We start from the raw sequence: 14693 nt of genomic DNA on the forward strand, positions 1-14693 counted from the left end.
GGTTGGAGTGATTTTGCTCACGTCACTTGAGAATGTAACCTGATGCTGACCACATTTCCCATCCGAAGCTCAACATCATCTGCAAAGCCACAGATAAATGTTCCTCTCTTCAAAGCGAGCTTTTGCTGGGGATCACTGCAAGTCCAAGCACACGGCAATCCTAGGTAAGCCAAGAGCAGGACAGGCTCCATTACAAGGCCATCATATTTAGGACAACTGCTGTCATGTTCCCTCCTTGAGAAATCTTTAGTTTCTTTGCAAATGGAAGGCCTGGCATTTTATCTGTGCCACAGCCAGTGTTGCATGTGCTTTATATTACAAACACACATGCTTTTAACTCCAGACCGCTAGCTAATATGTTTAAAAGTATAAATTCCCTTCCGGAGAAAAGTACTTCCTTACCTGGGTGACACTGCTAACGGGGACCTCGTGCTCCTCTTCCCGTTGACAAATAGCCCTTGCTGCAGGTTAGGGGACACTACCTTAATTCCCAAAGCAAAATTTTATTCACTCCAGGAAAAGCCACATCAATTTCAGTCTTATAATTTTAACCAGAGAGCTTTCACCAGCTGAGGACAGAAATCCCTTGGACAGCACTTATCTTCTTTCAAAATAAAATCAAGTAACTTCCCTTCTTTAAGGTTTACCAAGCCCCGTAATATCAAGCCAAGAAGCCAGTCAAACAGTTCCTCTCCTCTGTACAAGCAGGATGCTCAGGAACGACCTTGGGGGTAAGAAAATGAAAGAGATACAGTCCCTCTAATAACTGCCATACACCCAACGAAGTGAACTATTACAAACACGGTCTCCTAAGAAAGATAATAAAACACCTAACGTTGTTCAACTCCTAACATGCATGATATTGAAAGAGCCCTAGAAAAGATTACAGAAGTGAAGAGTCAGACCCTAAACGATCTGCACCGGAGCTGCTGATTAGATCTTTACCACCGCTGCACCATGAGTTTTAGCTTTTGGTGAACTTGCTAGTGGTGGTCGTGCTAGGTTTATGGTTGGACTGCATGATCTTAAAGGTCCTTTCCAACCTAAACAGTTCTATAATTTTTATGAATCTAAAAGATTGCTCTTGAAGCCCAGCAGCTCTTGAAAGGCTTCTGGGACATTACCACACACAGTAACATGAAGCACTGGGGTGGTTTCAGATACTGAGATAGAAAGTCTGAACAAGTAATGACCTACTGGAAAATTCACAGCGAGAGATGGAAAGATCTGGTACTCTTTAAACACCCACATGTTCTGACTGTGGCTTTGAAAAGAGCCACAACACTGTCTATTGTAAAGAGCACCGTTCCTGTGGAAACAGTTGCTTAATATTGTTAGAGATGGAGTAAGAATAAATTCTATAGGTGTACAGAATTTTGCAACTACCCGTTTACTGGTTAAAAAGACATATTTAAAAGAAAAAAAAAAAGGTCCTGTTCTTATCGTTGACAGTGAAAAAAATTATCAGAGTATTTTTGTGCAGCTGAAGTAATTAAAAAAAAAAAAATCCATATTTCTCCACAAATAAAATTTCATATGCCCAGGACTATTAACATAAGGAGACTGTTTAGTCAACCTAGAAATGAACCACAAAACTTGTGAGTAGTGAGAAAATGTTGATGAGCTTTTTTGAGGTCAGGAAGATTCTTTCAGGAGTCAAGCACAGGGGCACTGAAGGTTGTTTAAAACCAGCAAACCTCAGTTACTCTTTTCTCACCTAATGTTCATGTTCAAAACGGCAACAGATGTTGCCAAAACGTTTCTAAAATAAGAAGTGGCATTGCTTAAAAACAATGAGTACTGCATATCCATTGCTGAGGCAAGTCTCTTTGCAGTAGCTTATTTATATATAGAAATGAATCCACTGACCTCATATTAATCAGAAACACTCCTTTCTCTATAACAAAGGGAAATTACGAACTTGCAAGGACACATCAGAAACCTTCTGATATCACATCCACATAAGCCAAAACACACGACTACTTGAATGATCACTGCTTCTCTTCAAAGAAATCCACCCAGACCCTACAATTTTATTCTTGACAAAATCAGAAGAGTGCAATTCTAAACTCGATAATTTTGGATACAGCTTCAATTCTCCATTCTAAAGTTCTTCTAAAATTCTGGAGTTCTAAAGAGTTTTACCCAACAAAGTGGTAACCAGAGGGAACACAACCAGTCGAAGGGATTTCTCCTCCTCACATGGCAGCGCTAAGCGAGAACTGAAATGAGTGTGCATTGTGTCCTGTCTGCCCGCAACGCGCAGACGTTTCTACATAGTGAGCATTAACATCCTGCACTCCTGCAGATGTGTGGCCACATGCAGCAACTGCTTACTGAAGACAAGCTAAGAGACACGGCTTTCAACACCCCTTTGGTGGAGCGTTGGTAACATCGGAGTGGGGTTTTGTACATCTGAGTGGGGTTTTGTGGTTGTAGTTAACTGCTGGGAGGAGTATAGGGTTGATTATGAACTGATAAATCTTTAACCGTGTTCTTCAGTAGATACAAAATAAAGGGAAAAGTCATCCTGGTATCAAGCTTTGATCAAAAGGAGATTACTGTCCCCAGTCCTCTCAAAGCTTTCCCCCCTTTTCTTCTGGCCGTCACCACTCCTCTGCAAAGGCAGCAGAATGGACGCTGCTTTCGCACTGCTCCAGAAGCACAGTTCACAGCCCACCACATTAACTCATTCGGCCTTTGACTGACATTTTATTTAGCAACCTCAGCTGTGAAATGGGGCAGGTGAGAAGCAGAGACATGAGCAGGAAGCACCCTACCTCTCCTGCTGCACAGCGACTGCCCGTGGGGCAGAGAAGGACAAAAAACTGCTGGGTATCCTCCTAGATCTGCCCTGTACAAATTGCTAGAGCTCACAAGTCATAAGCCTGCTGAAAAAGTGCTCCCTCGTGGTTAAAGACAAAACCCATTCCTAGTCTGGATGACTTTGTGAGCATTCACCCAAATGAAAAGGGTTTCATCCATACTAGGACATGAACACATTCTGTCTATAAGGGGCTGAAAACAATTCTGTGAGGATATGCAGCACAGCCTGAATTTTTGATGTTTTATTCCTGAGCCTGCCAGACACTCCAGAACCCAAGGGTTTGGTCTCCATTTCAACACTGTCGCTCCGAGATGATGAAAAGCCCTACGGATTTGGATACAGTGAGGCCTGGCCTACAGAGACAGCACCATTAGAGTAACCGTGGGGGTCCCACTGTCCTTCACGTAGAGCTAGAGATCTTAGTCTCAACATATAGAGATCTGGAACGTGCAAGAGAAACCATACCTGCTTCTGTAATATTGCTGCCCATTTCTTTTGTCTGCATCATACCCCTTTTGCCCCTCAAAGGGAAAGGATAAGGCCCTACTGTCTGGGCTCACCAGTGCAGCTCTAGAACTTGCTCCTTTCTTGGACTTGAGCCCAATTAACTTGATGCTCTTCTAGGCTCACACCAAAAACCATTCAGCAAGATTTTGCAAAGGGAAGTGAAACATGTTCCTTCCTAGAATCAAGAACATGGGGGAAAACTTTATCATCTTTATTGGCAAAACAGGCTAAATGTTCCTTGAGCTAACTATTTGAAAATGTGGTCAAAATTAGTTACTATCATTACATACTGATGGGGTTATTATAATAAGGGCCAATTTTTGAGAGGAAGATGGTTTATCCTAGGACAGCTGCGTTTCTACCCAGCTCTGCTCCACTCCAAACTGAGAATAGCTTAGTTGCTTGTATATTAGTTACTAAACCACCACAATTACCTCCCACTATGTTAAGGAAGATTTAATAAATCAGCATTTTTTCTTAGCGTAGGTCTGTAAGCTGTCCCATCATGAGTCCCTTGCAGAAACAAGAGGCTGAAACTTCTACGAAAGGAAACTGACTGTAGGGTCACTTCCAACAATCTCCAGTAAGTCGCCCTCCCTCACAAACCAGTCTTGTGAGCAATTCTTGTGGGAGTACCCAAAGCCCCTACACTGGACTTTTTACTGGTATTAAATAAACAGATAATGAAGTGATAGGTGTGGGGTTCCATCTTGCAAACTGATTATCGACAGCAATACTCCCACAAAGCCCTGTTAGGAGATGGAGGACCACCCTACACATTTGACACCACTGTAGCTTTTGTATCAAACAGTGTGTTCTAACTGAGTAGCTTTGACAAGAAATCCCACCATGGATTTGGACTGCATAGGAACATTTTCCTCACATAGTTATATTTTCTTCCAGACTCAGGAGCAAACTGCCTTACAGAATAAATTTTCATTGAATATATTAATGTTAGATGCTTCAGTCTGTGAATGACCTAGATAATAAACTCATTGCACTAAAGCCAATTGCTTCCTCTTTCTCAGAGCTCCATGAGCACTCACTGTGCTCAATAAATAATGTACAACCCAGCCATCATTATAAACCCTTGTTGCACGCAAGAAGGAGGAAAGAAACGTGTCCAATTCTTCTCCCAATTAGACCGGTACAAAGCTGGCAGCGTAACTCCACTGATGCCATTGGGAATCCATCAATGTAAACCTTGCAAGAAAAAGGAGAGGTAAGCACCATGCTCCTCTTCTGCTGAAAACTCACAGAAGACACAGGCAAACTTTTCATAGAGTGACATTTTACAACAAGTAAGAAAGGAGGAAGACAACTTTCCCATCGAGGTTGAAAGTAAGAAAGAAGTGAGGTATGGAGAGTACCTTCATATGGAGTGTGCCAGAGCTTACACGTGAGGGAAGGATAAGAATTGGGCCCCACTGCATGACAGGTTTCTCTCTCTCTTCTTCAGATTTAAAGCATTTAAAAGAATTAAAGGATACAAGATAGAAGAAAACATTCAGTGAATCAATCCCCAAATTTCACCACTTAGAACAACATATTTTTCCTCTGCTCTTCAATCTTGGGGAAAAAAACAAACAAGCTATATGATCTTGTTTACCAAGGAAAACAAATGCAGAACAAAGCATTCAAACAGGATAAGCTAGTCTTTCATTAGTTGTTCTTGATCTCGAAGACTTTTCATTATTCTGAAGGAACTTAGCCCAGAATCAAATACGTTTAGTACAGGATGAGCACACTGACCAGTCCAGGTGGAGAGAATCACTCCAGAAACTAAGTCACACATAGATAAGCCAACTCCAATCCTATCAGAGACAGCATTTATTTGCAACTATTTTGTCAGATAAAAGCACTTAGGAGAACAGATATCCCATGCTAATTTTTACTGTCATAGTAGAACTGTCACCTTCTTTCCTACTCAGACTGTAGAGCCAGCCAGCTCCAGTAAACTGACACAACCCTAAATGACCTTTCTGACAGTGCACATCTCTCTCTGACTCATATCTACAGCACTCAGCATAGTTATGACTGGTCCCTGCTTGAATCTACTACAGCACCTATAAAACTGTGAATGATGGCAAAAATTTTCTATCCAAAACCAATAAAAGGATTCCCAGACTTAGACCCCATTGCTACCGTAGGAGGTTTAAGATGCTAAAGTAAGTGGAGATTTACATGAAGACTTTCACTTACAAGTGACATCTTGCTTACATGACAGAGTAAAATTAAATTTACTCAAGAGAAAAACACAAAATAAAATACTATGCTAAAACGAGGACTAAGGACAAAGACGTAAGAAAAAAACCCCAAGAAACAAGCAAAGGCAAAACAGAAACCACAAAGCAGGTCAGAGAGAGGGCTAGAAACCAGAAGTGCTGTAGAAAGCTGTAAGCTGCTTTTTCAGACCAAATTAGACCAGCAGAGAAGTCAAAATCCTGCCTCTGAGGATGGCTGATACTAAACATATGAGACAAAGGCAGGAAAAACACCTCAGTGTTCAGATATGGAACTACCACCTCAAACCTCTCCTCAGTCCCTAGATGCACATTGTCAGACTATCTGTCAGTATAATTCTTATTATTAGGTGTAATGTCCTGAGACAGCATAGATACGCAGCCTGTTTCTCACATCCTCTCCCTCACTCACCTCCATCTGAGAACTTACAGGGCTCTGCTGATCTGTCAAGCGATTTCGCACTGCAAATTATTTTACCAATTTATTTCTTTAACACACATAGCAGACATGTAATAGTCATACACCAAATCACACGTTTAGAAATAAGTCTTGCATGGACATATTCTCCTCCTCTCCTCCTTCTGACAGAAATATCTGTATTGCAACAAAACGTGAAAAAGAAAAAAAGGTCAAAAAAATTCCACTAAGGCCTACACAGCATTGTTATGTTGGTTAAAATAATAGAATAAATAACTTATCTCCCATCTCACAAACTGAAGTCAGCTATCAAAGCTGCTCAGCTCTTGTTTGTGCACCAGTACTTCACCTCCTGTCTGTTCAACAGCAAGGAGACCTCTCCTGGAAGGAGCCTGGAGACCTGCCACCATATCACTGGTACAAATACAATCAACTCACTCACGAAACTCAATGCTTAGGAAACTGGGCAGGTGAACACCAAGAAAAAGTCTTTCTGTAATGTCATTTACAGGTTCACACTCCCCTCCCTCCTCCCCTGCCAACATTTTTTTGTATTGGCAAAGTTCGTGGGTAACTACGGTCACAGCAGCATGCTCTTACTCCAGCGCAAGCTGCGCCAAGCCGAAGGGCACGTCTACACCATACAGAGCACAGAAATTCCCATCCAGCAACAACGAGGGCCAGCAGACAAGCTGAAATCTTATCCCAGACCTGAAGTCTCAAATGCCCTGTGTCTGTGCAGCCCAGGGCTGCCATCCTTCCCAGGTTGGGTTTCATTGGTTTGCAAGGTGGCACTCAGAGATCAACCCTGGATGTGACAGCCACCTGTCACACGGATAAGACACAGGCATCCCCTGTCTGTGACAGATGCACCTCTCAGTCTCGAGGGCTGCATCCCTCCATCAGCACACGGGTCACCAGAGGGCTAGAGAGCACGAGGCTTTCTGGAGATGCAGTGGGTATCACAAGGAAGACAGTGGCCAAAATCAAGCAGGCAGCTGCCATACCAGCTCTTCTGCCTGCAACCTGCCCCCTGCCCCACATCTGAGGAGCCCCAGGAAAGAGCAAAGCAGGGAGCGGACCATCAACTGGTAAAACTGCTCTGGCAGGCCTGTGGGACAGATCTGGTCATCGATTAGATGCCTCTGGTCTAGTGTAACAAGGGCACAAGGGCACACAAGGCCTCACAGGGGCAGTGAAAAAGCAATTTTTTCCATTACATCGGGCCCAGCACAGACGCTGAGATTTTAGCACTGAATGTCGGTAGCACCAGAATTGCCGTGGAACACTTGCTCTCGCACAGCATCGCACTAACGCAAGGAAACCTGGCTTGCATTCGTTCATAGTGCTGGCTTTCAAAATAAAGCAGGATGGTTTCCTCAGCGATTGACTTCCCTGAGCCATGAGAACATCTCATAATATCAAAGAATAAAAAAATGTCATTGGCATTGCAGAAATTTAAGTCGTTTGTCTGGCTTACCCTAAGTGGCTTAGCAACATTAATTGGATGCTTCAGGATGCACTTTGTTTCAGACATATATTTGCTATCTTTGATATAATTATAAAGCAAGTCTTTCCCTCGCAACCAGCCAGGTCTTCTTGTACCAGCACAACCAAGGGCATAGCTCGGGAGAGGAACAACTGCCTGGTGAGCTCTACCAGGACACGACGCCAGGTTAGTTATCCAGATCTCCAGCCTGGTTCCCCGCACGGACCCACAAATAACACAGGCGCAGAATAAACAATCAGAACATAGATTGCTCACTGTCTCCAGAAGAAATTAAGTCTGCAGCGTGGCTTGACATACATTAACTGTGTGCCTAAATAGGCTGAGATTTGGGATGCAAGAAGGCACGATGCCTGACCCAGAACGCTTTACAAAAGCTGCCAGCGACTCATTTCACTTGATAACTCTTCTGTTCATCTTTTTCTCCATCGTTACACAAAAGGTCCCTGATTTCTCGATTGTATTAGCAAAGCACAATAGCTACAATCAAGCCTAAAACATCGAAGGAGCTTTTTTAATAGTTTGCAAAGAAAGGGTGGGAGTCTTATTCACTTCAGTAAGGGATATGCTTTCATATTGAATTACACTGTAAATCAGCAGACTTTCTAATGGCATTTCAATAGCTTAAACGGTCCCCTTGACAATCTTTTCTGCGGGGTTTATTGCCTACAAGCTCAAAATGGCCAGAAACCAAATCATTACTCAGAAAATACTCCAAACAGAAAGCCTCGGACAGCCTGGATGCAATGCATTTTTACAGAAAGACCTGTGGTAAAAAGTTAAACATAAAATGTGAATAGAGTGAGGCGAGGTCCGTGGGGTGTGGAGAGCAGGGCTGGGGACAGAGCTTCCTGGGGTGCTGGGCTCACTTGTGCTGCGGTCACCTCGCTGGCCCCCTCCTCCTCCTCCTCTTCTGCACACAGCCTTTCTGAAAAGAGCGACCCCAGGAGCTTCTTCTGCCATGACTAATGCTGCCGAAGGATACACAGGCATCAGCCCTTGGCCTGTCCCCTCTCCCTCTAACCAGGGCTTGCACGTAATTCAGTGGCAACACCACCAGCTGAGCAACAGGTAGCAGCAGAAATAGAAAGCTAAACCTGGCATCAGAGTCAACCCCACACCCCAGCAACCACATGAGCAAGGGCTTTGACAAACAACTCCAGAAAACCTCGTGTGACTACGCGAGCTGGTGCCTCTCCCAGCTGCCCGCTCCACCCCACGCCAAGAAGCTGCCACCAAGCCCGAGAGCCAAAGCGCCGGTGCATGGGCTGGCAGGCCAAGGCAGCGCGGGCGGACAAGCCAACCGCACAGGGAGCGGACCGGGCTCCGGCTGGAAACCTATGTGCCCACCATGTCATGGAGCCAGAGGGCCTGGGTACCTTTCAGTGAAGTTTGGGTTGAGCTTTTGGCTCGGCAGCTGCTCACAGCTGGGGAAAGTGACATGGTGATACTTGCACAGCCTATCCCAGCCAAACTGCACTGGGCGGGAAAGCGTGCTCCTCTCCCACACGCCTCTCTGGCATTCCCAGAGCCCTTCCCAACTCCAGCGTCAAAGCAACCATTCTCGAAACACAGCTTGGGAAAACAGTCTAAGGAACACACTAGAAAGCTGGTATCACAGCAGGACCAGGCACCCAGCTGCATGAAGGACAAACTCATAGCCTGCTGTACCCCGCCCAAAGCCAGGGCATGAACTCCAGTCCCAGAGACTGCTACTGGCATCCCAGTGGCTCTGACCACTGGAAACTGGCTCTTCTCATGCTTTGACCAACTCTTTCCAGCTTAACACACTCTCAAGCAAAATACTTATGCTCTCCAAGGATGCTTGCAGTTGTCAGACGGGCTGTTTATTGGGGAGTTGTTCGAGGATGAGTGAGAAATAGGACTCCTAACTAGCTCAACTTCTGATCCTGAAACAGGGCAGCAAGCGTGCAGCTCTTCGTGACACAGTCAGCTCTAGTTATTCTCATCTGCCTTGATCAGTAAAAATGTTATTAGCATCACATGCCCCAGGATTATTTAATACCTGACAAATAGCAACAATTTTTCCCTTTTATTTATTACAACCTTTGTTTTAGGCTGCGGGACACTCTGGGGTAGCCTTGGTGCACAGGACTCTGCTGGCATTTTGAAGGGTTTGTTCGCATGGCCAAAGGACAGCTGTGTGCAAAAGGAAAGAAACAGTAGCTGAAATTCTGGTAGCTTTCCAAAACCATCTTACCTTCCGCAGTGAGTGCTTCTCTCCACTATTCCCATTCAACATAATAATTGCGTATTAGTAATAATAATTACAGAAACAACTTAAACTTATCAAGAAAGAGAGAAGCAGCTTGGTTTATTCAAGCCTAGTTTGCAATTGATGTGCAGCGTGACTTTCACACAGATCAGAGATCTGCACAACGTGCATGGTTGTCACATGCATGGAAACAAAAATCACATGGAGAGATTGCTATTGCTCTTTATCTCAGCCTCCTACTGACCTATGGAAGGAGACGCCATTTACTCCTGCTCTACAAGTGGCAGCCCATCTCTGCAAGTGGGCACAGGCTGATGCAGACACAAAATACTGCATCCCAAAATCGTCTGTCAACAGCTATGAAGAGTTTTTGGCTTCCTGATGCAAGTTTTACCCACCCGGATAACACTCTGCAGCGAAACGGGAGTCAAAACAAGAAGCAGCCATATCGTATTTGACCTGCAGCACCTTGGCTCTCTGCCAAGGTCGTGATGCTCTGGGGAAGAAGTTGCATTCTCCTTTAACTCTTGAATTTTTAACGTTCAATAAATACAATTGCATATAAACGTTCGTAAAATACAATTCTTTTTGCTTTAAGAAAGAAAAAAAACATAGGAAAGGATATAGGCAAAAGAGCTCAAGTTAAGGAACGCATGAGAATTATTTGTCTTAATCTCTTCCTGCACACATGAGCAAATGGTAACAAACTCATCAGGAAGTTCCGATTGGCTCGTTAATCTTATAGTCCATCTGTTATCTAGTTTCATTTGGTATACTCTGATAATTTGCTACTTCAAGATCAAGGTTTAATTTTAACTCCTTGTTAAAGTCCTAGAAATTATGACATCTCTGCCCCGGGACTAACAATTTTTACAATCGTAATTAAATAATTCCCTAGTAACAGTGCAATTCCGTATCTGTAAACAGTGTTTCCCCAAGCTTAAAAATTATTTCAGCTGCTATATAAAACTCATAGTAATAATCCTATGTATTGTAAACCTCTCCCCTTTCGGTTACAACTGAAATTATTTATGTTGTTTCACTGACATGTGACTGCTTCCTATACTGCACTCAGAGACAGCTAAAGAGGAGATACTACCTTTTAAAGATGCATACGCCGAGTAAAAAGATCTTAGCACATGCAAGTGCAAAATTAAATGCTTTAAAAGACAAGTTTCAACCCTGATGTAAATCATAACAGCTTCGGACAGCAGCCAGCTTAATTCTCCACTGGGTTGCACCCAGCAGGGTCACGCGTACCTGTGTAAAATGCTACCATTCAGGTTTGCACAATTTCACACCCACACAGGAAAATGCCTACCAGAAAGAACATGGTACCGGAAAGATCGCTCCCGGTTTTAACTATGTTAAAGTATGCTGAAGGCAAAATGGCATTTAATTGACAATATTAATAAAAACTACTGCTCTGCAATTTGACAAGTAAATATAAGAAATGGGAAACAGAGAGAAGGATCTTGAAGTTAATAAGCTCTTACAGATTTGATCTGCGTAAAATTAGTCAAACGTGTTTAACAACTAATAGGCAAATTAAAAAATATCCAGACCATGCTAATGTATTTACTAGAAAGACTTCAGAAAACAATCAAAATGGTTAGAAGAAAAAGGGTCAGTTTTGAAGAGTCTCTGGAGCATGGATTTTAATGCAAACAGTGAACAGAGAACTCTGTCCCAGTAGCCAGTGGGATGACTCAGGTGCATTACTGATGAGACAGTTCATGTCCATACACTTACTCATGTACAGAAGTGTTTGGGGTCATAATTGCAGTGATGTACCTGCAAGTCATCTGGGAAGCACCAGTGCTTACACACCAACTGCTCCGACTTGCCTCTCGCTGACACTTCCTACAGATCTCACAAGAGGTGGTGACCAATGTTACAACTAATCGCCTCTTTCTTTTTTTCCAGCAGGAGAAAATCCACATTTATAAACAAAGTTGCATGAGCCTGAGAGCTCACATTAAAACTTTCAGGCCAGCACGTGAGCTGGGAGACTGTCCCAGGTAATCCCCAGCAGCTCGGCTCTCTAGAGGAAAGCTCAGGGAGCAGAAGCAGCCAGCTGCCCTGCCCTGCTCGGCTGTTACCAATCCAAGGATCATTTGGAGTTTACCAAGATCTTGTTATCCTTGTCTCTGAAAATTGAACGTAAAAATTCTATTTCAAATCAGAATGAAAAATCATGCACAGCCAAGTAAATGTAAGCCAGGTTAAACTTTGAGGATTCACCAATTTTCCTCTCACTCTATTCACTCCTTCCATGCCTGTATGTGCTTTTGCTTTGCAGATGGAAAACGGGCAGTACGAAGGATTTCAGAGTGGAGGTGTTGCAAATTATCTAGAAATCCCTTGTGGTGTCTTGTACCGTGCCAGCAGTTCACGGACCTTGCGTTAGTACAAACCAGCATTTCCTATCTTTCTGATTACACAAAACCCCGTGACAGCCTTGCGGGATTTATCAAGACATATTAAATTATCAGGGCAAGATACTGTTCCCTGTCATCATGTGATCCTGGCTGCACGCTATGCGAGATGCTAACAAAGCAAGTCAAAAGGGAGGGGAAAGCAGAAAGGGAACAGAAGATGAACGTTTGCTCACTCCCCACTAAATCCACCCCAGCTGTAATTTTTAGACATTAACTGAAAAGAAGAGCAGCAGCTCTTAGCCTCTGTCTACATGCCCAGATATAACATCAGTTTACATCAGTCTAGTTAAAAAACTCACTGATTTCCAACTCCATTGCACCCACTATCTCACAGGTACAGGAGTTCATAAAACACGTGCCTATCCAGCAGGGATAACAAATTTTTCCCTCACCAAAGACCCAAAAAGCATTTCAGGCCACAGACTGCATATGTCCTAAAAATCAGCACTGCAGGATGGATGAAATGAAAGAAACAGTGGGCCCTTGGACATGCATGCATCCACACCAGAGGCAATATTATTATAGGTATTTTAATAATGTAAATAAGGCTACCACCTTTGCAACAGAGCAGTCCAATCCCACATGTAGCCAGACCCAGTGTGACTGGGGACTCCAGCCTCCCAAAAGGATAGGGCCTCTCTCAACAGCAAAGAGGAAACACCCCCAGCAAATCAAACACGAAGAAAACCCTCAAAACCACAGCTCTCTATCCTCAGCTCAGATCTTTGCCCTGGCCCGTAGGGGTCTGTTCTGTATTTAAAACTGTTATAGCACAAGTCCCAGGAGCAGTTTCTCTCCAGCGGCACAACTAGCCTGGGAGGCTGGGTACGCACCCACCGAGCAAACCCCCGTGAACTCTGCTCTGGCTGTGCTGTCAGGACCAATACCTGAGCTAATGCGTTTGAGACTGTCTGAGAGAGACCACCTTTAGTGCATGAACCTCAAGCCTATCCATAGCGTATCTAAGTATACCATAAGCAGAAGAAAAAAATTTTAAAAAGTACCATTATACATCTATTAATCAATCCTGTGACTGGTATCTCTCTGTAATCACTCCAGAGGTGCAGCATCACACCTCAGTCACAGACACCAGCAGAGAACAGAAAGCACCAGCATTCTCCCCAGCGATATGACCGAGATGTGTATCTGTTCTTTACAGCGTCAGCGCTCTTTCCTCCACATCTGATTTTATTGTGGTGGTTACCTGACCACACGTGCTGAACATCCTGGCCTCAAAAAGTTAATATCTATCTTAACTTCAGAAATTCTCAGCTCTTCTGCACCGTCTCTACCCAAAACAAATGCCTGCTTTCCCGCTCCCCCAAAAAATTTTAACCTAATACAAGCAAACTACTATCCAGATCAACACAGTCACTTCCTCCTCCTTTACAGTACTGGAAGCAAAGGCACAACTTTAGAGCCTGTACTATTCTTTTTACTTACCATTAGGACTAAGACATACATGAGGTTCTCTGGGAAGGATGTAAGTGACATCTACTTGGAACTAATCCAGAACTAGCTGCAAGTGAAACTGTGTTCAACCAGCACAGCGCTGTACATAATAGCCACAAGACTAGTCCTGCCATTCTGTTAAGAAGTCAAGGAAATTCACATGCACACATCAAACTATTGTGCAAACGTGTAGATCTCAGCAGAAGCACATCCAAGCCCAGGCATCCAAGTTTCCAAGTACATCTCTGTGTGCTAAGCAGAAGAGGGAAGGTACCTAATCCTATGAGTCTGCAGGTGTACTTTGCCGGTTACGTATTACAAGTCTTCTCTCTGCTAGTCTACCAAGAGGAGAGACTTCACAGCCCTCAGCTACAGGGTCTTGACCCTCAAGCTACAACAGCTGAAACTTTTTGTTCCCAGGGTCCCATCCCTCCAGCTAAAATAGCAGTCTAAACAGCAAAAGCACAGGGGCACAAACAAATGCACGAAGGTACACCTGTGTAAATGCAGACACACACCCCGAGCTGTGTGCATCTGCAGTGCAGGCGTGCATTTTGTTCCCAGGGTCCCATCCTTCCAGCTAAAATAGCAGGCTAAACAGCAATCTAAAGCACAGGGGCACAAACAAATGCACGAAGGTACACTTGTGTAAATGCAGACACACACCCCGAGCTGTGTGCATCTGCAGTGCAGGCGTGCAAGGACAAGCCCCAGCTCTTGCAAGTACCCTTCGAGCGCCTTCATTCATTCAGAGAGGAGCCTGGCTCCAGCCTTTCCTTGAGACACCTACTCACCCAGCCTTCGAAGCTGTCGCTGGGGCCGGCGGAGCGCAAGAGGTCCTGGAAGTGCAAGGTGCAGTTGGCCACAAAGTCATCGTAGCCGATGGGGGTGTCATGGAAGACGGACAGCTCGATCTGATGGCCGTCGGTAACCGTGGTGGAGAACTCCTCGTTGTAGGTGGGTTTGTTGGTCTTCTGCTTGGTGCTGGTCTGCCCAACGCGCACCTGGTCCACGCTGACGGTGACATAAGGGTCCAAGAGCTGGTAACCCTTGCGGAAGAGC

General features: G+C 44.3%; 1 protein-coding gene across 1 annotated transcript in view; it reads right to left on the reverse strand.

The window, feature by feature from the left end:
* PRKCH (protein kinase C, eta) overlaps positions 1-14689 on the reverse strand; it is a gene marked incomplete at both ends in the record, with an annotated part of 58470 nt that extends 43781 nt beyond the window's left edge. The window contains one exon of the mRNA XM_009695780.1: positions 14426-14689. Within this exon, the coding sequence (XP_009694082.1) occupies positions 14426-14689 (264 nt within the window). The remainder of the gene's footprint in view (positions 1-14425) is intronic.
* Between the last annotated feature and the right edge of the window lie 4 nt (positions 14690-14693).

The sequence above is a fragment of the Cariama cristata genome, unplaced genomic scaffold (genome assembly GCF_000690535.1).
Source record: "Cariama cristata isolate BGI_N322 unplaced genomic scaffold, ASM69053v1 scaffold1910, whole genome shotgun sequence".
In the NCBI taxonomy this organism is placed as follows: domain Eukaryota; kingdom Metazoa; phylum Chordata; class Aves; order Cariamiformes; family Cariamidae; genus Cariama; species Cariama cristata.